The sequence below is a fragment of the Quercus lobata genome, chromosome 4, assembly GCF_001633185.2.
Source record: "Quercus lobata isolate SW786 chromosome 4, ValleyOak3.0 Primary Assembly, whole genome shotgun sequence".
Classification (NCBI taxonomy): Eukaryota; Viridiplantae; Streptophyta; class Magnoliopsida; order Fagales; family Fagaceae; genus Quercus; species Quercus lobata.
This window is the reverse complement of record NC_044907.1, coordinates 82,290,610-82,316,837: the sequence shown is the minus strand read 5'-3', so window position 1 is coordinate 82,316,837 and position 26,228 is coordinate 82,290,610. Positions and strand designations below refer to the sequence as shown.

The 26,228-nt window shown below is 33.5% G+C and overlaps 1 protein-coding gene across 1 annotated transcript; it reads left to right on the top strand.

Moving 5' to 3' along the window:
* Window positions 1–3,659: 3,659 nt before the first annotated feature.
* LOC115985939 (G-type lectin S-receptor-like serine/threonine-protein kinase CES101) lies at window positions 3,660–24,441 on the top strand. The gene is made up of 9 exons (XM_031108823.1): window positions 3,660–3,762; window positions 4,407–5,581; window positions 8,443–8,475; window positions 22,538–22,642; window positions 22,736–22,926; window positions 23,017–23,227; window positions 23,352–23,589; window positions 23,747–23,897; window positions 23,988–24,441. The coding sequence occupies exons 2-9, from the start codon at window positions 4,432–4,434 to the stop codon at window positions 24,294–24,296; spliced, it is 2,388 nt and encodes a 795-aa protein (XP_030964683.1). The 5' UTR covers window positions 3,660–3,762; window positions 4,407–4,431; the 3' UTR covers window positions 24,297–24,441.
* Window positions 24,442–26,228: the final 1,787 nt, after the last annotated feature.

The following is a 26,228-nucleotide window of genomic DNA, read 5'->3' as shown; positions in this document are numbered from 1 at the left end:
ATTCCTGTTGTAACAAAGAGACAGAACTAAGTTAAACATGCAAAAGGTTAAATTTTATTTGAATATTCATGTTTTATCAATAATTGTGTTGTGTCTATCGCTATGAAACAAATTGCAGAGCTTGGAAAGGTTGCTCATTTCATCTTTGATTACTATGTTTTTAGTTATTTTAATTTTTCGACCAAGTCAATATAGTGTATATAATTGTATTGTGGCTGTTTGGATCAGTTATATATTTGCTTGAATGCATCAAAATTTTCCTTATAATGTCTATTGAATTTTGCGTAAGAATTTGTATCATGACTATAATGTAGTGATGTCAAATAGGCTATTGTTTTCTTCTCATCATCTATTGAGTATTTTTTTTTTTTTTTATGAGAAAATCTTTTGAGAAGTTGAATGCATGCTCAGTTGCTTAATGGAACACTATGGAGTTTTACCCAAGAAATATGATGAGTTAAAACACTTTGTTTTCTGAAATAGTATGACATGGTTCAGATATAGAGATCTAACAATATAAATTTTCCTTTCCATTTCTTCTCCTCTCTTCCCTTTTTTCTTTTAAAGAAACATAATGATATCAAATTCTTATAACTTTATTTTATATATATATATATATATACTTCTAAGTTTTGTTAATGAAATTTTCTGGTTAATAATATGAATTTAGACTTAACTGAGCCTTTTAAACATGAATAAACTCATGATTAATAATATATCCATTCTCATGCGGTAGCACAGGCTACATACTAGTTAATTTTAATAGTTGACGCATTAACAACCGATTCAATGGCATTCCACCCAATTATTTTGAGCATAGTCACATCGGTATGCGAATATTATTTAAGGAAGAAAAATAAAATAAAAACAAACAAACAAGGAAATTTTGTTTGAGTAGTGGTAATAAAACCAATCAGATCCCCATTCAAATCACAAAGATTTTGATAAATTTAAGGATTCTAATGCAAAAGGAAACTTCTCTGTGATCATAATCCAGTCAAATTCAGGTTTGTTTACACTTTGAGTTGCTTTTTCTTGTTTCTTTCGCAATGCCAAGATTCGATTTCTCTTCTTTATCGAGTTCTGGCATGCAGTGGAGGGTTGAGTGCGGTGGCTTGAGTCAAACAGTGTTGGGCAGAGTCGTGGCACAACTACCTCTTTCTCTCAATCAATCTAAAGGCGTGGCACAACAAATCATAGTTTAATTTGTTATCTTTGAAACTTTAAATATTATATTTAATTTGATAGAAAAAATAAATAAATAAAAAATGATCAGTGCTCTTTTGACAGAATGGCATTTACCTATTATCTTTTGTTAAGTTTAAGGTTAGAGTATTCACAATAAGCTCAACAAAGAGTCTGCTTAGCAAAAATTCTCCGATTTTCCCTTAAAACACCCATTCATCAGTCTCAACAAAACACATATCCAAACTAATTTTTGAACAATGGCCAGATACTTCGAGCAAGGCTACTATAGCTTGTTAAACCATTTTAATTCTTTTTTTTTTTATTCTCTCTTTCTTCACTCTCTCTTCATAAAAAAATTAAATAAAAAAAAAGTCGTATTAATGTTATATTACTATTTATTTAATTTATATATTTATCTTATATAATATATTAATATTTTATCAATTAGGTATTATATTTGTTATTATTTCGATGTTTATAATTTATATAATTAAAAATTTGAAATACTTAATGTGAATGTGTAGATGATTTATATATATATTTTTAAATTTATGATTTAGGTATATAATCGTTGCTAATGATGCAGTGAAATTGTCAGTGACTTGTTGTCTCCAAATTACACTAATGGGTACCTGCAAAGCAAGAACACAAGGATCAAATAAAAGGCATTAGTGTAGTATCGACCAAAAACCCTCCGAAAGTCAAGTTAGTAAATGAGAAATCTCTAAAAACTCTATAATGATAGAGCTAGGGATTTTTTGCGTACCTGAGAAAAAGGAGGCCTGTTGCTTATTGATAGGCCAAAAATATATTGACCCCTTGTGATAAATTAACCAATTAATTTGCCAAGTGAATTAATTAAGTTAATTAACATGCAATACGCGTGGTAGCACAAAAAAATCACCAACTAAGCTAAATGCAGCGGAAAAATAAAGTTGATACGGTAATTTATTTACGAATGGGGAAAACCTCCAAGACAAAACCCCACCTGGTGAATTTAAGATCACCACTTCTGAAAATCCACTATTATCACAACAAGCGATTACAAGTAAAGGAATCACAGTATCTTATACCAACCTACAGTTGAACCCTTACCCCAATACACAATTGGACTTGTTCTATAATGACAATCTCTCATTTTCAATGCACGGCTCCCGGTACGTGACTAATCAATCGATGCACAAATCCAAGTATGTGACTAGCACACCAATTTGAGAAGGATGTTAGCTACAAAGTTCTTCAATTCATTAATACAATGAAGATCACGAAACTCCTTGGTTACAATACCCTACGACATACAAATGCAACATCTTTTTAAAGAGAAAGATAAACTAGGGCGTATGTCTCCGGTCCCAAGATGCTTATGAAAAAACTTTGCATCAAGTTTTACAGACTTGTATCTACTGTAACGACCCATAAAATAATCTCTATATATGTTTAGGGTTGTGAGAAAAGAAAGCCTAAACATGTATACATGGATTGGTGTGAAATCAAATTTGAAAAACTGATTTTCTTAAATCTCAATAGATAGGTTATTTGTCGAGAAGCTGTCAAGCATCGGGCTAAAACTGCCTTTCAAATCTTGATAGATGCTATCTATTGAGCTAGCTACCGAGTTTTAAAATACAACACTTCTTTACTTGATTCTTGGACAGATTTGCATGGGTTTAACACTTGGACTTGAACTCTTGTTCCTTGAAATATTAAACATATCCTAGATCTACCCATTTACAAGTAAAGCACGTTTTATCAAAGGATTAGCCAATTTTAGATGACATATATTCCTAACATGATTCACATATGGCCTAAAACTTATATAGTGGAGAGTAGCGAATCCAGATCCCTTAAGAATGAGGATTTTTCCTTGTAGGGAAGATCTAGCATTAGAGTTTTCGAGAGTTTAAAGTGTCTTTCCATGTAAGGGAGATATGGGTGAGTAGTAGGGTTTTTGTACGTGATATGGAAGATGTTTCCATATATGAGTATTCGTGAGGACCAAGTAAGGCCATGTAGCACTCATCGGCTTTTCCACTCCGTTGGTCTATGGTCACCCGTCGCTCAAGAATCTTCCGTCAATATGGGGGAGACACGTCCATCGGCTTTTATGGTTACATCATCGTTTGAAAGCTCCGTCAGCTTTTATGGGACCGACAGTTCTGTTGGTATCGTCAGCCTTTATAGGCTTTGCTTGCCAAAAATACCCTTATTAGTTGCATTCTATAACTATATTCTTAAGTTATAATATAGTTATTAGTTTACACTTGATTTATCCTACGTGGCTACCATAACTTTTTTTTTTTTTTTTGCAAAACTCTTTTAGCATTTTACGATAAATACGCACCCACACCCACCTTCCCTCAACTCAACCACTCACTTTTTTATTAATTTTTTTTTTTAGCTGTCTCCCCTCTGTTATGCACATATGTAAAATATCAGTAGTGACGCTGAAGTGCAATAAACCTCATGAAATTGTCAAGCTTCACCCTCCAGTACTCCTTTCTCCTCATGTATCCTTGTGGTGGGTTTAATCTGCACCGTTGCTGAAGTCCACTGCTTCTCCGCCGCTCTCTACAGGTAACCGTTGCTGAATTTTGCTTTATATTGAAGAGGGATAAGATTGGGTTTTTAAAATACAAGTAAGGTTATTTTATGAAGAAGATGTAAACTTTTAAGGGAGGTTCGATTGTTTCTGCGTCTTGGTGTTGTAACTCCCTGGTTCAAATTCACAAACGGGCTTTTCTCTTCCAGATTTGCGTTTTTACTAACTTGCCAAACGCACAATAAAATCTGATTCACTGGTTTTTATCTATCTGTTTACACTTTATCTATGTTTCACACTTTATGTTTACTTTTGTTACACCAATGAGAAGTGTTCTTTTTCACCCTTTCGTCTCTACCAATGAAGGCGAGAATAAAAGACTGTGTGCTGCTTCTTCTTCTTCTTCTTCTTTTGTATTATTAAATTTGATGTAGGACTATATTCTTGTTGCACATAAGCTATCACACACTCCATTTTTGAACTAAATGATTTCCAAATTAGAAATTGTAATTTTAAGTCACGGTTTCAATTCAGAAATAGTTTGATGTGTAAAACTGCGCGTAACAATTTGTGTATAATAAATACAACCCTAAGTATAAAGCAATTCCTCATAGAATAACGCCAATTAATTAAATTTAATATTAAAATAACTCTTTTATTTGCATTTCATCCATTTCAGCAACAGGGGAATTCAGTTATCATTCATGGCTACCAACGTACAACTTCTCAAATTTCTGTTCCTGCTGCTCTTCTTCTCATCCTTGTGGACTCCTCATGCTCAGCAAGTACCTGATACTCTCAAACCTGGTGATATGCTCACTTCCTCAAGTAGGCTAGTTTCTTCAGAAGGGAGGTTCACTTTGACGTTCACGTCGTCTAGTCTATTTGAAAGTAACTGCACATTTTTGGTGATTTCAAGTACTTCTGGTCCCAGCAAGACTTACTTGTGGATTTCAGGTGCTAACGACTCCAACGTGCTTGGTTTGGAGAACAAAGCAGGAGCATTGATAATTATGGGCCAAGCTGGGAACCTCATGACACTATACTCTTCGACTCAACCTACCAATAACACTGTCGCTACTTTATTGGATTCCGGCAATTTCATCTTCCAAGAAGTGTACTCCAATGGTTCTACAAAGAGGGTGTTATGGCAAAGTTTTGATAATCCAGGGAACACGCTTGTACCGGGTATGAAATTAGGAATAAACCACAAAACTGGTCAAACGTGGTCACTCAGGTCATGGTTAACAAGGGACCTCCCTATTCCAGGACCTTTTAGTCTTGAATGGGAGGGAAGCCAATTGGTCATTCGGCGAAGACAGGTGGTTTATTGGAAAAGTGGGGTCTTGAGAGAAAACCAATTTGAGAATATTTCACCAAATCTAACATCTATGTATCATTTCAACATTGTTTCAAATGATGATGAAGAATCCTTCTCTTTCGACTCTGAAAATCAAATTCAGCCATCGCAGTGGACCCTTACAGATATGGGGAGATTACATGAAGGTCAAAAATCCATGGCCCGAACAGATGAATGTTACGGCTATAACATTGATGGAGGATGTCAGAAGTGGAACCTGTCAGTGTGTAGGCAACCTGGTTACACAGTTGAACTTAATCGTAGTTATCTTGTAAATGGTGATGCGAGCTATACTATTCCAGATCCAAATCTTGGCATGATTGATTGTAAAGCTAATTGCTCGGCCAGCTGTAGCTGTGTAGCTTATACTACTCTACTTGGAAATTGGACTGGATGCCGATTTTGGACAACTATTTCGAACTTCACACCAACCGATATGGAAAATTCAGACCAAGTCTATATTCTATCACCAAAGCCTTCTCAGACTGAGACCGGTAAGTTTACCAGTTCTTTACGTATGCTATGAACAATAAACTAGTTTAAATAATAATATATAAATGTTGAAAATATACGTATGTAGATTTAAGTTTGAATTATTCAAAGTTTGTAAATAAGTCCATAACATATCAAATTAATACTTTTAATTTATTGATGATAACATAAATAGTCAATTGTAGTAAAATTATATACATCTTTTAACAATCCATGATTGGTGAACCTAGTTTTTATAAGTTTATTATATAAAATCATTCTATCTCATTAAGGGGTAAAATATCTTGATCTTAGTGTTTACTACATATTGTCAAAATAAATTAATCAAGCAAATTGTGAAAAAATACATACTTGTTCATCAAGAAAATTAGCAAATTTGAAAATGTAAAATAGTTTAATAATAATTAAGATGGATCTCAACTTATAAATCTTGTTTGAATTAAATTTAAAAGGAGTTGGCTCTGTTTGTCTCACATCATTTATAGCCTAAATAGAAGTTTTCATATTAGTAAGGCGTGGACTTCAAATGGTTGTATATTAGTTGGAGTCCCAACCTATTACCTCAAGTTTTTAGAGTTGCATTAATGATAGAGAACCATAAATTGAAAATTAAAAAAAAATATATTCAATATCTAATATCTAATTAATGATTTATATAAAAGCAGAAGTTGATTATCTTTAAAAAAAAAAAAAAAAAATTTAGAGAGTTAATTCATAATGACAAGTGGTATCGCTATATGAGAAGTGATATGCATTTTCACAACATATATGTTTACAAGATTTTCACAACAAATCTTAATTAGTAGGTTGTGACAAGTTTTTAATTTCAACCCACTATTGAAATTACTTTCTTGCCCACTAGTAATAGCAAATAACAATCCTGCCACATAGGATTTATTGTGATAGTATAGTATTGTGAAAATGTTGTGGACATAACATTTCTCAACACTATAATGTGATAAATTTGCCTTAGTGAAAGCCTACAACAGTTTAATCATAGTTAAATAAATACAATCAAAACCGTGCACTTCATAAAACCCAAACACACACAATCTCTCATTCTCATTGATGTTCACCTTCTTCTTCAATCTTGCTCTCAAAACCATAATTTTCTTGAGTTTTATGTCATGGAAGGTATACCCTCTCTCTCTCTCTCTTTCATATTAGTGACCATCAGTTAATTATTTTGTTTAAAAAATAAATAAAATAAAATCCAGCCAGCAGCAACTGATATATATACTGAATTTTTTTTATTTATTTTTTTATTTATTTTTTAAGCTGATCGGTTTTCAGATTTTCTGTTACAACGGAGGATGTTGATGTATAGAAATCCAAATTGATAGGAAAATATCTCTTAAATTGATCCTTTTGATCACATATGTTTCTTTTAAAGAAACTTTAGCTTTACATCTACTAGGTAATTGGAAGTGTTTTGTTAGAAAATGAGATAACTGTTGTGGTAGGGTTGTGGGGGCATTAGAGATAGATATATGAAATATTAGATTTTCGAGACCCAGTTGTATTGCAGTATCGGTCAGATATATTAGACAGGTGCAGCTTGTGTCCAGTGAAAATTATCACTGGACACGTTGGATTGCTGACACGTATCCAAATCTTGACATGTCCAGTGATTACTTTCACTAGACACAAGCCCTTCCCTATTAGATATATCAAACCAAATTAACTACTACACTTTCTCAAAATAATAATAATAATAATAATGATAATAATAAATTGGGTAAACTACATATTTGGTTTCTAACCTTTATATTGTTTGTCAATTTGGTCCTTAACCGTTCAAATGTGTTAATTTAGTCCTTAACCTTTTGGTATTATGTCTAAAAGATCCTTACCTTTAAGTGATGGATGGAAAAATATGACATGGCTAACAATGTTATTAAAATATTGTTTTTTGCCACACATCTTTGGTGTAACCTCTCTCTTTGGCATATGTTTTTTTTTTGGGGGTCTTTTTGTTTCTTTGAACTTGAACCACACAACAGAGCTTCACCAACTTTGACAACCAAAATTTTTTCTAATTTCTAGATAAAAATTAAAAGGACTCCACAATGTCTGAAAGATAAAATAAAGACTTACGGTCTCTTTGGAATCCGTTTATTTTTCTGAAACTGAAAACTCTTTACTAAAAGTATTATAAATAAATGTAAAAGTTAGCTGAAATAGTACAGTAGGACCCATAAATAGTATCAAAAAGTCCAATAGGACCCATGAATAGTAATAAAAGTAAGTTGAATAGTAAAATAAACTGGTTTTTTAAGTTGGAGCCAAACACACACTTAGTTGCCCACTACACTCCTAAGCAAAAGACTTGATAGAAATCAAATTGAAAAAAATATAAATACTGAAACTAACTTAACACCTCTAGCGGATAAGTTTGATTCGCGCTACCAACCCCTGAGCCAATCCCACAACATTTATGTTATTCTTTTTTCAAGATATTCAGTTAAATATCTTGACAAGAATAACATAAATATTTCAAGTTTGGAACGAAGAGTCGACGTAGAATTTAATAAACAACAGCCACGTTATTAATAATTTTTAAAAACATTTATACAAATTTAAATGTTTAAAATGGAAAAAAAAAAAAAGTTTTGTATTTTAACTTTTGGTATCAAACATTAAATGATTGACTATCACCAAAAAAAAAAAAAAAAAAACAATTGAAAGAAGAACAGTAGACGACCTAACAAAGGTTTTATTTGGGCAATTACCACAATTTAAATGATATGAGATGTATCTGATCTATATGTGTTTGTCTGTTATAATTTTATTTTTAATTAATAAAAGTATGATAGTGTTTTATGAATTTTTATTTAAGGTTTTATCCTTTTTTTCCTTCCAGTTCCAATCCGAGAGAATTCAACTACTCAGTCAGGTTCGTGCTTTCTTTAATTTCGTTTTCACTCTATTTTTAAAATGAATTAAAAAAAATACTAGTTTGTAGGTCTAATTCAGTTGAGATGAAGGTTAGGTTTTTTATTTATAATTTTTTTTTTTTTTTGAAATAAATGAAGCTGATTGCTATGACAACACCCCCCGCCCCCCCAAAAAAAAAGAACATTTTTTAAGAAAATGTAGTCTTTTAAGTGTTATAGATTTTCTTAACTTTTTTTTTTTTGTGTGTGTGTGTGTGTGTGATTTCTTTAGATTTTGTTTCCAATATCTGTTCTTCTACAATTCAAGAAAGTGTTTGTTAGGGTTTTTAGACCCCTGCAATACCACTTAACCAATTTTCAACCAAGTAATTAGTTAATTAAATTATGGTTAAGGCTTTGGTTAAACAATCAACACCAATATTATGTAAAATAGTAAATGCATCGGAAATAACATAACCCACAAGGAAAACTAATGGAACAAATTGTCCCAAATTAAAAACTACTCGAGGAAAACCTTCCCAAAAGACAATCCACTATATTGAGAGAAGTTACAGTCTAAGTAAAACATTTATCTAGACTCTACAACCCATAGGTGACTTACAACAGAAACCTTTTACTACTTCAAAATCTTTGAACTATTCATGTATGAATGCCTTCACAGATGATGTATAAGTGTTCTTGACCGAAACCTCATATCAACTCCCAAAACCTCTTATAGATTTGATTTACAGCAACAAGTCTAAGGTTCAAACTATTGTGGATGCCCTTCGACGCGGGTACAAGACCCTCTCGGGTCCGTCCCTTGGAGCATTTCCACAATGGTGCTTGGTGTCGTATGTGTGCATGTGTTTTTAGGTGAAGGGTGTGTGTGTGGGTGTGTGAGTTTGTTTGTTTGTTTTTTTTTTTTTTTAAACGAGTCAAAACCAACCATTGGATTAAGGTGTGATTAATCACCTATTTGTCTAATTTGTTTTACCTATTTAATTAAAAAAGCCGATTCACTAGTTATTAATTAATTAAGGTAAAACAACGTCTCAAACCTAAGATTTTGGACTCGGAAGTTCAGTTACGGGTGGGGAAGGTGCTCAGCACCCCACACCACCTATCCAAAGGATTGTATCTCATTTCAATTTGACCACAATGTACACATTTTAGGGAAAAAAATTAAAATTAAATACTTAGCATTTCGGTTTTTTGAAATATTTTTGTTCAAATAATATATATACATATCATGTGAGTATTTGTTTATACATTAAATAACAAGTGAATATATGTAAGAAGCATGTGAAAACTAAATTAAATATGTATAACTAACCTATGAGTATAATATTTACCATATATATATTGTGTGAAATATAACTTTAAAGAAGCTAAAAGAGAAGAGAGGAATGATGTCATCATATGCACTTTTAATCAATATGCAAACTTATTTTCTGAGCTCATTCTCATGCAAAACACAACAAACCCAAAATTGGTTAGTGTATGGGGAGGGGAAGGGGGAACATGTTTGCTTGATAGGAGTCTATTGATTCAATGGATGTGAATCATAGACACAAATCTCAACAAAAATGTGTAATCAAACGATTCAAAAAAATTTATGTAAAAAAGAACTCTTTTTATTTTCTTTCAAAAAGATGAGTGTTTTCTTTTGGAAAAATCTCTTGACCTTTTGGGGGAAAAAAATACATATATATATATATATATATATTTTTTTTTTCTTTGATGAGAAAGCATAAAAAAGTGCTAATTTTAAGAAAATGTGTTTTTGGAGAGTAAAAAGAACTTTTATAAGCCTTAAAAGTAGCAAAAATTTAAGATTCAAAAACCATTTTGAAAACTTGTTACCATGCCTTTTAGAAAATCATACCCAAAGTTGAAATCTAGACCTATGAGTAAAATAGGGTTTGCGTTTAAAATGGATTTCCATGGTTTTGATATAAAAATTCATGGATTTACTCACTTTTAAGGGAAACTCATATGAAGAATGTGGGTTTTGAAAAAATAAATTCTTGAAATTAAAACCATTTAGAAACAAGATGAGTACAAACTTAATTTGGGAAAAAGAATTTTTGAAGCCATATTGGTTTCAACGACATTTTGGAAAACTTGTTTTAGGAAAAAGAATTTCCAATATTTTCAGAAAGAAAATTCCCAAGATTTGGATCTAAAATCATTAAAAAAGAAAGGTTTTTAAGAAAAGGGTTTTCATGGTTTTAAAGAAAACTGTGGTTTTGTTCATCTTTTAAGGCAAAAAAGCTTAGTTGAAAAAGGGGTTTTGAAAGAATAGGAGTTTAGGAATAAAATCATTTTATTTTAGGAAAAATGAAATCCCATGTTTTTGAAAGAAAATGCCCAAAACTTAGGTCAAAATCATTTTTTAAAAAGGTTTTTAAGAAATGGGTTTCCATGGTTTTAGTGAAAACCATGGTTTTTATTCATTTTTATGTAAGGAAAAAACCTAAACTTAACCTCCTTTTGGAAAAGGATTTTGAAAATGGCATTGATTGCATTTTATTCCTTGTAAAGACCAATTTTAAGGGGGGGGGGGGGTGGTGAAGGATGGTCATTTGGGTCTTTTTTATCTTTTTGGAAACACAATTTTGGAAGTTTGTTTACCCAAACTTCTTATTTTTTGGTAATCTAAGGTTCAAGGTGCTAGCTAGAGAGGTAGCTCCCTTGAACCCTTGTACCCATGAGAATGATAACAAGGAAAATGAGGAGAGCTTAAAGGTAAAAGACATGAATTGAAAGCAAGGATGAACATAATTTAAAGAACTTGAATGTAAAGGGAAGTTATAGGTAAGAACATATTTTAACGAACTTGAACATAAATGCAATTTATAAGCAAGAACATAATTTAAAGGACTTAAATTAAAACTCTTTTTTTTTTTTTTAAAGAATTCTCCCTTAAATAAACTCTAATTAAACATGTATGAGCCAAGCTTGTGGACTCCCTCCCATGATAGGAAATAGAGGTTTCAGTATCCCCTCTTTCAAGTGATCCTACTCCAATTCCTAGAAGTATTCCCATATTTCATGCTTGGAAACGTGCTTATGATTTGCTTAAATAAAACCCACCTATGTTAAATCTTCATTTTCCCACTAAGGTTAGCCATGCACTAGGCTATTCCTCCATATGCCATCTAGTTGGTTGTTGGGCTTTGTGGAGCCTAGTTGTGTTTGATTCGAATGACGACCCGACCAGAAATAATGTTGCGTGGTTTTTAATGGGAGATTTTCTGCCGCACTTTGTATTTTTCCCTGATAATAGTGAAATCCCTACAACTCCACGGACGTAGGCAAATTTGCGAACCACGTAAATACTATCTTGTGTGTGTGATTATTTTTCTTGGACGTGTGTTTTCTCTATTTTGTTTCTCACAGGTTTGGGAATTTCATATTAATTCCCTACATTGGTAATATGAAGATTTTCCACATCATCACTCTCTTCCTCCCTAGGGTAATGTCATCCCATAAGTCTAGAAGGATTCTACCTCCACATGCCATCTACTTTCGGTGAATCTAGGCTTAAATCTTTCAAATAAGGACCTAAGGATTTTCCTTACAATTTTGCATTTAGAATACCTCTCACCTAGGTTGAAGTTAGAGTTGACTATGTCATTTAGCTTGATATAAAATTCATCAAAATTTTCATCTTCTTAGATCCTAAGCTCTTCAAACCTAGAGGTAAACATTTGAAAGTTTTGAGTTCTTAATAGACGAAGTTCCCTCATATGTGGTTTCTAAGATGGTCCAGGCTTCTTTAGTAATTTCTACATTAGAAAATTGCCTAAACTTTTCTTGAAACACGACAATAAATATTGCATTCAAGCTTTTACTATTAAGTTCAGCCTTAGCCACTTTTTTTTTTTTTTTTTTTTCCATTGATCATAGAGCTCTTCAGGTGGAGTCCAGCCTGTCATAACACATCCTCACCTTGTGATTTTAAGAATACTCTCATGTGCACATTCCAATAAGCATAGCTTGAACCATCAAAGAGTGGGGATATAGTCAAAGAGCATCCACGATCCATTAAACAAGGGTCAAGCATCACATTCAAGAAAATAAATTCCAATCTGAGTATACCTAGTATAATACCAATTGATAGGGTTTTTAGACCTCAGTTGTATTGATTAACTAGTTTTACGCCAAGTAATTCGTTAATCAAATTATGCTTAAGGCTTTGGTTAAACAATCAACACCAATTTTGTTTAAAATTATAAATGCAATTGAAATAACATAACCCAAGTTTGGTGACCTAGGAAAAACAACTGAGGAATTTTTCCCAAAGTAAAAACCAATGAGGGGGGGGGGGGTGGTAACCTTCTCAAATGAAAATCCACTATATTGAGAGAAGTTTATAATCTAAGTGTACATTTTTAGACTCCTTAAAACACAATTGGATTAACCTAGTAAATTAGCCAAGTGATTACTTAGTCCAAATTTCAGATCTAGGTTAACACAATCATATAATCATATCAATGTAAAGTGCGGAATATAAAGAACACAAAGATATGATGACCCAGGAAACCAAACCAGTAAAAACCTAGGGAGGATTTAACCTAGCTATCCTCAAGGTAAAACTGAATCCACTATGAAAGAATCGAAGTTTTACAATAGCGACTTAGACCACTAACATCCAATTGCTACCCACCAGTAGAAACTTACTAACACAATCACCTGCAAGCTCCGAGACCACAGACTTCTTCTTTCTTGGATTTTGCAAAACACAAACACCCACGTTTGTGACTTTGAGATCCCACTCAAAGGTTTAGCAACACAAACTCTCCTGTTTGTAACTCCAAGACCACCCTTGAAGGTTTAGATCATCAGGACCTTTGATGACTAGAGAAAGCAACAATTTCTACAATACCGGATCTTGAGATTCTTCAAGTAATAACACCGGTAGAAGATATGAGAGAGAGCTTTTTAGGTACAAAACCCTAAATACAAAAGAGGCACACTCTTCTCTCTCTAAAAGTCTTATAAAAATGTGCTTAGGGATTCCTTTATATATTGGGAGAAGTAGATTAGAAACCCTAATCCTTAATGGGCTTGAGCTGCTATTTGGGCTTTATTAAAATTCTTCAAATACAAATTTCGATCGGTCGAGCCTGTCTCTTGATCGATCGAACCAGACAGATTATGAAATCTTTTTCTTGCAACTTGTATGTTCTTAAATCTTGACTTGAATCACCTTGAGCATTGTTTAATAATACCTATAGAGTCTAAGATCTATATCTAAACAAGTTTGTGTTCACGATTTGCCAATTGTTCTAAACATTTAGAACCTAACACTAAGTAAATTCTTTACCTAGACTCTATAACTCGTAGATGACTTACAATAGAAATCTTCTGCTTTCGAACCTCTAAACTCTTATATTAGTGAAGTCCTTCACGAATGACATAGTAGTGTTTATGACCAAAACCTCTGACTGAATCCAACAAACTCTTGAAGATTTGATTCACAGTAGCAAGTTTGTGATTGGAAGTATGACTTCAACTTCTTCCCCAATTGATTTTCACATCTACTTTGAATGTCCCCGATTTGGTGGAACTGAGAGAACTCCATTATGAATACCCTAGCTATACCAAAAAATAAAGAAAAAAAAAATCTGTCTCCAAAGCCTTTCTATAGATGGCTTATAATTTCCTTGTAATGGAGTAACAAATGGATCACAAATCGGGCTTGAAACAAATAAGTTATGGACTTTTTTTTGTTACTAATTTTTCCAATCTTGATCAATCGAGATGAACTCGAGATTCCAATAATAGTAATAATAATAATAATCATTATTTTTCATGTGTTGAACTTGTGTCTTTCTTGACTTGAACTTGGGTCATTTTCTTGAACTTAATAAAACTTTTGTACTTTGTCATGGTTTGCCACCACTAAACCTCTTGCAACTAACAAATTTTCCAAAGCAAACTCTCCAAACCTAAAATATAACAAGTTAATTTATTTAATACTCTAACAAAAAATTAAAAGAAATAATGTCGCCACAATAATAATAATAATAACAATAATTTGGTACTTTAACTTCTGGTAACAAACATTAAATGATGCACATCTGGTAACCCAAAAAAAAAAATAAATAAATAAATTATTGAAAGAAGAAGAACAGTACTCTACCTAACAAAAGGTTTGATTTGGATAATTACCACAATTTAAATGATATGAGAGGTATCTTTCGGTGTTTGACTTTTTCATTTGTTTTAATAAAAGAATGATACTATTTTATGAATTTTATATTTGAGAGTAATTTTTTTTTTCTAATCCTAGAGAATTCAACTATTCAATGAATCCCAATACCCAATACCAACCTACAGTTGAACCCTTACCCCAATACCTAATTGAACTTGTATTATAGCGGCATCTCTCCGTTCAATAAACGAATTCTAGTACGTGACTAACTAATGATGCACGGATTCCAGTACATGACTAACACACCAACTTGAGGAAAATGTTGGCTGCAAAGTTCTTCAGTTCATCAACAATGAAGATCAAGAAGTATCTTGGTCACAAAACCCTTGGCGTAAAGACTCAATAGCTTCTACAGAGAGAATGATGAACTAGAGCAATTTCTGCCTCTGGTCACAATATGCATGTATTATCATTTTGCATCACTTTACATCTCTTGTGACGGCTCTTAAAATAATTTTTATATATGTTTGGAGTTGTGAGAAAAGAAACCCTACACAAATACTCATGGATATGCATGTAATCAGATCTGGAAAACATGATTTCGTAATTCTCAACTGATAATGCTTGTGTCGAGCTTTTGTCAAGCTTTAACATTAAATCTCGATAGAAGTCTTTCTTTCAAGATTGTTGTCAAGTTTTAATGAACAACACTTCCTTCACTTGTTTCTTGGTTAGACTCGCATGACTTCAATACTTAACTTGAACACTTGTTTCTTGAAGTACTAAACTCATCCTAGATCTATTCAATTACATGTAAAGTGCATTTCGTCAAAGGATTAGCCAATTACATAAATATGTCCCTAACAATCTCCCCCTTTGGCAATCCGTGACAAATCATAATAAACAAATGAATCATGAGAGAAGTCTGAAATCACTAAACTCATAATCACTTGTTGAAATACAAAATAAAGTCAACCCTAACATAAACTCTTGAAAAACTTTGTAAGAAGAGAGTTCATGGCATGGTAGACTTTCACAACCTGTCTTTCTGAAACACTTAAACAAAACTTATCAACGCATCATGTGTGAAACAGAAATAAAGATTGCATACATAAATAAACATGTGTATAAAGATAGAAAAGAAAGAACATATGTAGAGGTAGGTGAAGAAAAACATACTTCATCATCATTTATATGAAAATAAGGTACAATGTATGTTATAAAATAAATGGACACAAGATTGGTATACAAGGGGCTAATATAAAGAAAGAAAAGAAAAGTACATGCAAACCTCACTACATCCCTCAAAAATTATAAACACTCCCTCCATAAAAAAATGTCCTATACTAACTCTCCCCCTAAGTACAAGACTACTTTCAAACCCAAAACTACTTCCCTTTTTTGTCATGAATGACAAAAGGCAAGTCACTAAGAGGTTGTCATCTCAACATCACTGGAAGAGCTAGCATCATCCACATCATCACCAGCATCATCATCCTCATCAGCTGAAGCCTCTGGAGAAAGAGATAGAGAATGAGCGAAACCACCAAGGCGAGCCTATTGACAGGGCGATGCGACTGACTCGAGTGTTCATCTAACACATCTCATCGATAAGAGAGTCAAAACGAGCATACATGTGTTGAAACTGTACCATGATGGCCTCCAGGGTCACACCAGTTGCCGAAGGAGCAAAGGTGGAAGGAGCCGAGAAGGAGGGAGGAACTGTAGAAGCAGCAAGATCATCTGTCTCCGTCCTTGGCCGCATCGGTTGAAGCTGGTTCTCACTTTGCTGAACAGAACCAGCGTTGATGGTACCCATGGTGGTAAAGAAAGGAGAGTCAGGAATGTTAATGATGAAGTGTCGAAGGATACGCATGATAGCCGAAAGAAAGATAAGCTTATCACATGAAGTCGTATCCTGATACATATCTAGAATAGATGTGATGAAGTGAGAGGGAAAGTCTATAGAGAGGTCCTTTAGAAGAGACAAAAGAAAGTGAGCATGAGACTCAATGATAGAGTTATAGTGAGACAAAGGAGTAAGAGTGAATGTCATCACCATGTTAAGGAACCTCGGGCCTTTTGCAAAGCTCGAGCATGGGGTGTTTAGCTTACCACCTTATGAGGAAGGAGTCTCACTGAAGTGAGAGAGAAGCTTGTCTCTGGACACAGTCTGAAGACACTCACAGCCGGGGTAGTCAAGATGCGCTACCCTCGAAACATGTAGTACCTTAGATATAAGATCCGGGGCAACTACGATACGTGTACCTCAGAATGTCATAGAAAACTGAGGTATAGAGGTATCGATACCGTGTATATTGGAGTAAAACTCCTATATAAACATGATAGGACACCTCAAGGTTCTCTTAAGAAGAGATTCCCAGCCCCGAGTCCGAATGACAGCAGGGAGAGGAGTGTCAGAAAAATCCAACAGAATAACTTGGCGTTCCAAATGAACGCCACATTTCTAGAAGTTCACCAAAAAGTCCTTTTGAGCCTTCTTATCACGAAACCAAACATGAAGAGGGGGAATAGGATCAGAGGAAGAAGAAGACCCGGAACCAAGAGGATTCTGAGTCGAAGTGGATTTACGCACTTTGGGTGTCATAGTGCAGTCTATCTGAGAGAGAGAGAGAGAGAGAACACATCACAACCAAAAAAAAAAAAAAACTTATGCATGAACATGTGACGTGCAAAATTTAAAAATATCATGGGTAGAAACCCAATTTAAACTAATAGCACTCACAATTTTAATCAAGCACACAAGCCTAAAATGCATGAAACATCATTATAATGCAATGAGAATGCAATGCATAAGCATATAACATCAAATCAACACAACCCAACCCAGAAATTTCACAAAAATCTCAAAAACCCCAAAAAAATTTCAAAAAACCCAAAACCTAGGTCTAAAATGAATGAATGCATGAAAAGTGACGGTTTAAGAACACTTACCAATGGATTGAGACTTTATCTAGGCTGAAATAGGAGTGAGTGAGGAGATTTGAGTGAGAGAAAGAGGTTTAGGGCGAGAGAGAATTAGATCCTTTGAGAGAGAAGAGTGAAAAAATGAAATCTAATTCGTGCCTCAACTATTTATAGAAAACGCAGCTCGATGGATCAAAGTATCTGTTCAGCACTAATTCTCAACAAAAATGAATCTATCGAGGTGCTATCGAGGATTTTTCGACGATAAAACTCACTTCAATGGATCGAGTATTGAGAATATATCGGGTAGACAGAAGGTTCTGAAAAATGGCTCGATGGATCGAAGAATTTGTTGAGAATCTATCGAGGAGAAACCCAGAAATCTCGAGATCGTATTAAGAAGCTATCAAGGATGCAAAAAAGAGGTTTTTCAAGGGAGCAAAACACAAAGAGATGAATGCAACAAGCAAGCTACTCAAACAAAGATCCAACCAACATGTTAAGTATCCATAGATCTAAAAAAAAAAAAAAAAAGCACTCACACACACACAAACAAAACAAGTCTAACCAATTTTATATTTCAAAAATAAGTTAAGATAGTTTAGTGAGTATATATTAACACGTATTTCTTGTGATGGCCAAATCACATTGTACCTACACATGTATCAAAAGTAGCAAATAATTTTTGCGTGTTGTGTGTAAAACATTGCAAGAGTGCATAAGTGTCTCATATTATGAAGATTTGAGATTAGAGAGAATCAAATACATTCACACACAATCATAACTACTTGATGAGGACTATAACCTTCGAGGTACTTCCTATAACTCCCACATCTCCTAGAAACATGCTTGTAACCATTTTTAAAAGCGTTTTGATCTTTTTGCTTTTATTTTTCTTTGCATATTTTACTTTCTGAACATATCATGCATGGGCATATAAGAGAGAGAAGAAATACCCAATTATGTAAGCCAAAAATATCACAATTTTGCTATGCCGAAGCACACAGATGTTATACATGATTGGTGGGCTTTAGTGGTGAGATGATTATTTATGCCTTTCTCTTAGGATTTCTAGTATGAGTGTAAAGATATAAGAGATAATCTTAATCGTACTCATCACAAACATGAGCCACAAAGCTCACTTGCTTAGTTGTGCATTGAGATGCTCATCTAAGCTACAAGAGATACGAAGTTTAGAAAACTTTGTTTCAATAGCCATCCAAGTTACACAAGTACCAATATACACATACACACACTGTTTTTCTATTTTTCTGATTTTTTTTTTTTTTTTTTTATGAAAAACAAATAAAGCAAAAACTGAAAAGCAACCAAACAAAAACATAAAGAAACACACAAAGCATAAAACTAGACTGGCTCAAAAGTTAAAAGCAAAACAAATAAGTAATGCAAACATAAGAGAGTGAGAGAGAATGTGACTAAATCACTTTGAGCATTTTTCCTTCCACATCTTGGAAGAACCTTTCCTATGCGCGAACCTTTGATCCTGAGGAGAGGGGAAATAATTGAAACCGTTCAAGTTCAAAAGGAGCATAAGGGCCTTGAGAAGATCTCCAAGAGGAGTAAGAGAGGATGAAAAATGATTCTGACTTCCAGATGAGACCATACTATTGCTTTATTGAGTGGCTAACCACTTATAGCAATTTGGACGAGTATACCCTGAAGCTCCATAGTGATGATTGAAATGCGGCTTCTTTTGTTGAGACTTTTTGTTGTTTGCCTTCTTAGTGCTAGGGTTTCTAATCTCTTTCTTTTCAACCTTAGAGGGTGCTCCAAGAATAGATTTGTCCTTATCTAAGTTCTCACTAGCTATTTCAGTTTCAAATTCATTGTTCTCAAAATTAAAATTATCAGCAGGTGAGAAAAACACAGTTGTACTAGAGGAGGCAATATTAGGAGAAGAGAAATCGTACCCCAAATCGATTTTGTCAGAAGCAGCTTTTTGAAAACTTAGCATCTTATCGTGCTTTGCACTAAAAGTCCTCTCCAATTGAGCTCTGACTTGAAACAGCTCCGCTTCAAACTTCTTGGTTCTTTCAACCAAGAAATTGTTCTCAAATCGCAGTACTCCAATGACTTGGTTGGCTTCATCAACCTTGGTAGAGAGCTCTCAATCTAGTTCTACATCACTCAGCTTCTTAGTGGCCAACCTATACAATTTCTCATGCTTCTCGGAAACCTTGAACAACTTAGCATAGGCTGTATGGATGTCATCTTGATCATCCATTTTCTCAAATTTTGATTCTACCAAGTCCTTTTCTTCATCTACTGCTTCTACGATCCCCTCAGTAGGATCCATTGTGTTAGTGAAAGCACTTAAGGTAGCAGCAAGAGCCTTACTTTTCCCAATTGACTTGAGATATGTTGGACATTCTTGTTTCATGTGTTCAAAACCTTGACATCCAAAGCACTTTGGTCCAAAGGGAATAGTATACTGACTGCCTTCCTTAGCATCCTTCTTTCCTCTATCTTGGCTTCTGAATTGTGAAGAACTGGATTACTTATGGTCTTTATCAAAACCTTTCCCATTGACATTCTTCATGAACTTCTTGAACTACCTAGTGATGTAGGACTTCATCTTGGAATCTTCATCATCTAAAGACTCATCGGTCTCATTACTCTTGGCCTTCAATGCCATACTCTTACTTTTGATTCCTTTCCAAGTCTAGTCAAACCCAATTCATAGGTTTGCAAGTTGCCAATCAGCTCTATCGAAGGAATGGAGTCAATATCTTTTGATTCTTCAATGGCAGTGATCTTCGCATGGAATCTTTCAGGCAGAGACCTCAACACCTTTCTCATAACTTTGGGTTCAGGAATAGTTTTCCTAAGATTAAAGGCTGAGTTGACTATGTCCTTCAGCTTGGCATAGAACTTATCAAATGACTCATCCTCCTCCATCTTTATCTCCACAAAGCTAGTAGTGAGCCTTTGGAGCTTTGAATCCTTGACAGCCTTAGTCCCTTCTTAGGTCGTCTAGAGAATGGTTCGTGCTTCCTTTGCAGTTTTAGTTGAGAATATTTTCTTAAACTCCTCATTCATGAACACACTGAAAATGGCATTCAATGCTCTACTATTGAAGTTTGTCGCTTTGATCTTTGGATCATCCCAATCAGCCGGCGCTTCCTTTGACTTAGTCTCACCAATCTCCACAGTTTGCCACACATTCTCATCTAAAGACTGCAAGAAAGTTCTCATTCGTACTTTCCAGTATGCATAGTTATTGTCATTAAATAAAGGAGGTATAATAAAAGACTGTCCTCTTTCCATGACAAATAGGGGTCAATGGATCACATAGCAAAGATTAAAACCTAATCAAAGTGTGCCCGCTCTGATACCACCTGTTGGGTTAAAATGAATTGACTCCTTTGCAAATTAATTAATTACCCAAGTTAATTAATTTTTCAAATTACATGCAATAGTGTGGTAGCACAAACAAGTCACCAATTATACTAAATGTAGCGGAAAATAACTTTGACACAGGTGATTTGTTTACGAATGAGAAAAACCACCAAGGCAAAACCCCACCGAGTGAATTTAAGGTCACCACTCCCAAGAATCTACTATTATCAATCACAAGCGGTTACAAGTAAAAGGAATCCTAGTACCCAATACCAACTTACAGTTGAACCCTTACACCAATACCCAATTGGACTTGTATTGTAGTGGCAATCTCTTCGTTCAATGGACGAATTCCAATACGTGACTAACCAATTATACACGGATCCCAATACGTGACTAACACACCAACTTGAGGATGTTGACTGCAAAGTTCTTTAATTCATCAACAATGAAGATTAGGAAACTCCTTGGTCACAAAACCCTTGGTGTAAAGACGCAGTAGCTTCTACAGAAAGAATGATGAGTTAGAGAAATTTTTGCCTCTGGTCACAATATGCATATATTATCACTTTGCATTACCTTGCATCTCTTATGACAACTCTTAAAATAATCCTTATATATGTCTAGGGTTGTGAGAAAAGAAACCCTACACAAATACTCATAGATATGTGTGTAATTAGATCTGGAAAACCTAATTTCGTAATTCTCAACAGATACAGCTTGTGTCAAGCTTCAACATTAATCTCGATAGAAGTCTTTCTGTCAAGATTGCTATCGAGTTTTAATGAATAGCACTTCCTTCACTTGTTTCTTGGTCAGACTTGCATGACTTCAATACTTAACTTGAACACTTGTTTCTTGAAGTACTAAACCCATCCTAGATCTACCAAATTACAAGTAAAGTACATTTTGTCAAAGGATTAGCCAATTACATGAATCTGTCCCTAACAAATTTAAAAGAATTCTAAGTGTTGCCACAATTCTATATAAAACAAAAAGTCGAAATATATGAGTAAATCAGTAAAAACTTCAATGAGAGTATTATTTCATACTCTCATATCTGATATGTTTCTCATCCAATAATGTGTGTGTGTGTGTGTGTGTTTGTGTGTGTATATATATGTATATATGGCTAAAGTTTAATTATAGTCTAATTTTCGGCCACATGTCCTATCTAAGTTTTTTAAATTTTGTGCTTAGTGCGTTAATTTAGTGTAGAAAAAGAGAAGTCTAATATAAAAAAATTATAAAAAAATTATTCATATATCTAAATCTATATATAAAATTAAAATAAGAGATAGTTTAAACAATTTTACTTTTATGAGCCATTGTTTTGTATAACTAAAATAATTCAAATTTATAAGTCATTTATACAAAACTATGAATATGAACACAAAACTATGAATATGAACGGTCCGTCTCTAATTAGGTAGAGACAAATATATTACATATGTGTATGTACGTGTTAACTGCGATTATCTTTAATTGTATTTGTACATAAAACATAAGGTTATAAACTAGTAATATATAATTTTCAAAATCACAAGGAGAGAGAGAGAGAGAGAGAGAGAGAGAGAGAGGGTTTTTCAAATAATTATTGATGCCTATATACTTATGACTAAATGCAGGAAAAACTAAGTGGCTATGGATTGCCATCGGCGCCATTGCACTGCATGTAATTTTTTTCTGTATATTGTGTTATCTACATAGAAGGAGAATAATTGTACTTCAAGGTAGATGGTTCACATATAGATTGTACACGTTGGATTATTTCTTGATTATTTGTTACCCAAATGGAAGTTATGAATTTATGTAAATTTATACAGGTATTAATGACACAAATGATGACAAAAAATTGCTTAGTTCAGAGATATCTATTGGAGAAAATGGAATTCCAAATAATAGAAAGAAAGCACATAATGTAAGCGTATTTAGTTACGAATGTATAACAACCGCCACAAACAATTTCTCATTAGAAAGCAAGCTTGGAGAGGGGGGATTTGGACCTGTTTACAAGGTAATCTCTAAAAAAAAAAACTATGAAGAGAGATGTTTAAACTAACTTATATCTAACATTGGCTTATACCTTATTTGATCATCACAACAGGGAAAACTACCAACAGGTCAAGAAATAGCCGTAAAGCGACTATCAAGAATTTCAGGGCAAGGAATAATTGAGTTTAAGAATGAGTTGATACTCATATCTAAACTCCAACACACTAATCTTGTTAAGCTTCTGGGTTGTTGCATTTTTGGAGAAGAAAGGATGTTAATCTATGAATACATGCCCAATAAAAGCTTGGACTACTTCTTATTTGGTTTGAAAAGCATTTAAATTTTTTTCTGAAGACTTTATTTTTTTCACAATGAATATATATAATTATCTGTTGTACTTTATATAAAGTATATTATTGACCATTTATATCTTTTTATATTGACCAGATTCAAATAGAAGCAAGTTACTAGATTGGAATAAACGTTTCAACATAATCGAAGGAATCGCTCAAGGATTGATCTATCTCCATAAGTATTCAAGGTTAAAAGTAATTCATAGAGATTTAAAAGCTGGCAACATACTCCTTGATGAAAGTATGAATCCGAAGATCTCTGATTTTGGCATGGCAAGAATTTTCAAACAAAATGAACTAGAAGCAAATACTAATAGAATTGTTGGGACATAGTAAGTTAACTACACATCCTTCATGTGAAAAAAAGAAAAAAAGAAAAAAAAAAGTTAACAACTTGCATTTATTTGGCTGCTAATTAAACATTTCCACTCTTATAAGCTCATTCATTCATATGTGAAATGCAAATATTTGTTTCATGTTTTGGTGTAGTGGTTACATGTCTCCTGAGTACGCTATGGAGGGTGTGTTCTCTATAAAATCTGATGTCTATAGCTTTGGTGTCTTGATGCTTGAAATCGTGAGTGGTAGAAGAAACAACAGCTTCAATCAGTCTGACCTTGTGCTCAATCTAGTTGGATATGTATGTAATACAAATATAAAACTTTGGATCATCTACATTTTCATAGTTCTGTGTATCCAACATTTTAAATAACTATTACCTTTTTTTTAGGCATGGGACTTGTGGAAAGAAGATAAAGGACTTGACCTAGTTGATCCAACAATTAGTGATTCATTTGTTGCAAATCAAGTGCTAAGATGCATTCATGTCAGCCTCTTATGTGTGGAAGAAGGTGCTGTTGATCGCCCTACCATGTCAGATATGCTATCTATGTTGACAAATGAAAGTACACAATTGCCTTTGCCTAAAAAACCAGCCTTTTCTAATGGAAGGAAACCAGTTGGGGCAACTATTGCTAAGAAAGAATCTACAGTTCATACGGCAAATGAAATATCCATTTCTGATATGGATCCACGATAGAGAGAATGATTTTCTTTTGTTATGTTGCATGTGTATTAGGTGTGGAGTAACCGTGAGATGACAAGTAACAGCCAACTGGTTGAGAAATAGCCAAAATGTGACTATCAAGAAATTCAGGACAAGAATTAATTGAGTTTAAGAATGAGTTGACACTCATATCTTGTTATGCTTTTATTTTGTTACATTTTGGAGAAGAAATGATAGTGGTCTATGAATATATGCCAAACAAAAACTTAAGACTATTTTGATTAGGTTTGTAAAACATTCAATCTTGTTATGCTTTTTTTTTTTTTTTTTTTTCTCTCCAAAAGATTTATATATTAATCTACATTACTTTATATAAAGTAGATTATTGATTATACATAAATTTTTATATTAGCCAGATTCAAATAGAAGCAAGCTACAATTGGAAGAAATGTTTTAACATTATTTAAGGAATTGTTCAAGGATTGATATATGTCCATAAATATTCAAGATTGAAAGTAATCTATAGAGATTTAAAAGCCAAAAACATGCTCCACTCCTTAATCAAAGTATACGAATCTAAAGATTTCTATTACAGGGAAAACAATTGTAGCAAATATTAATAATAAACAACCATCACCACGTACCCTTGACGCGATAATCCCTCTATAAATATAAGTGCTTGTGGGATATGGATGGCAAAGGTCGGAGTTCAAGTCTCTAATAGTGAATTTCACCCACATATACATTTAAATTATGCTAAAGTACAATTTCTATATTGTATTAAAAAAAAAAAAAAAAGTAATAATAAAGAACGGAAGTTTATATGGTGAACAGGTTGTCCATTTTAGATATGGATGCCTGATAAATGGTTCAATTTTCTTTCGTTAATTATCTTGTATGTTTGTCAGGAGGAAATAAATTCACCTTTGGAGATCTGCTGATTCTTGTAACGAAAGGGTAGAATTAATTTGGGAGTACAGTTTTATATTCAAGATTGAAAGTAATCTATAGAGATTTAAAAGCCAAAAACATGCTCCACTCCTTAATCAAAGTATACGAATCTAAAGATTTCTATTACAGGGAAAACAATTGTAGCAAATATTAATAATAAACAACCATCACCACGTACCCTTGACGCGATAATCCCTCTATAAATATAAGTGCTTGTGGGATATGGATGGCAAAGGTCGGAGTTCAAGTCTCTAATAGTGAATTTCACCCACATATACATTTAAATTATGCTAAAGTACAATTTCTATATTGTATTAAAAAAAAAAAAAAAAGTAATAATAAAGAACGGAAGTTTATATGGTGAACAGGTTGTCCATTTTAGATATGGATGCCTGATAAATGGTTCAATTTTCTTTCGTTAATTATCTTGTATGTTTGTCAGGAGGAAATAAATTCACCTTTGGAGATCTGCTGATTCTGTAACGAAAGGGTAGAATTAATTTGGGAGTACAGTATTATGTAATCTATTCTATTGCCGAGATTATCTTTGTTGTGCGCTCTTTTGGGTAAAAAAGAACCTGCTATATATATATATATATGGGGGGGAGGGGAGGGGGGGGTGGGGGGGAACAGCTAGAACATTATAAAATCTTCAATTAATTTTTGTTCTTATGTCCTTATTGTAATAATCATTATTATATTGAAGCTGGGGCCCTCATTTATCTTCGTATTTTCCTATGGTACTTTTCCACGAAGGAGTTCATGTTATGTTATCTTAGTCATAATTCCACATGAAAAAATAGACAAAAAATTGACCGTCTTTGGGGTCAATCACGAAATTGTCATCCAAAAGCCTAGTTTTCCAAAGAAAAATATTATTTTTATTTTATCATTTACCGACTTCACTGTTTCAAGTTTTAAGAAGGTCGAGTGAAAAGCATACTGCTCCTAATAAAGAATAGATACGGCCAACCTGCCCCAGAAGATGCGAACTCATGCCCTCTATAACTGTTA

Coding starts and splice junctions, on each gene's coding strand:
- LOC115985939 (XM_031108823.1), top strand. CDS start 4,432: ATGGCTACCAACGTACAACTTCTCAAATTTCTGTTCCTGCTGCTCTTC. Junction 23,590..23,746: donor AATAGAATTGTTGGGACATA/GTAAGTTAACTA, acceptor GTTTTGGTGTAG/TGGTTACATGTCTCCTGAGT. Junction 23,898..23,987: donor TGCTCAATCTAGTTGGATAT/GTATGTAATACA, acceptor CCTTTTTTTTAG/GCATGGGACTTGTGGAAAGA.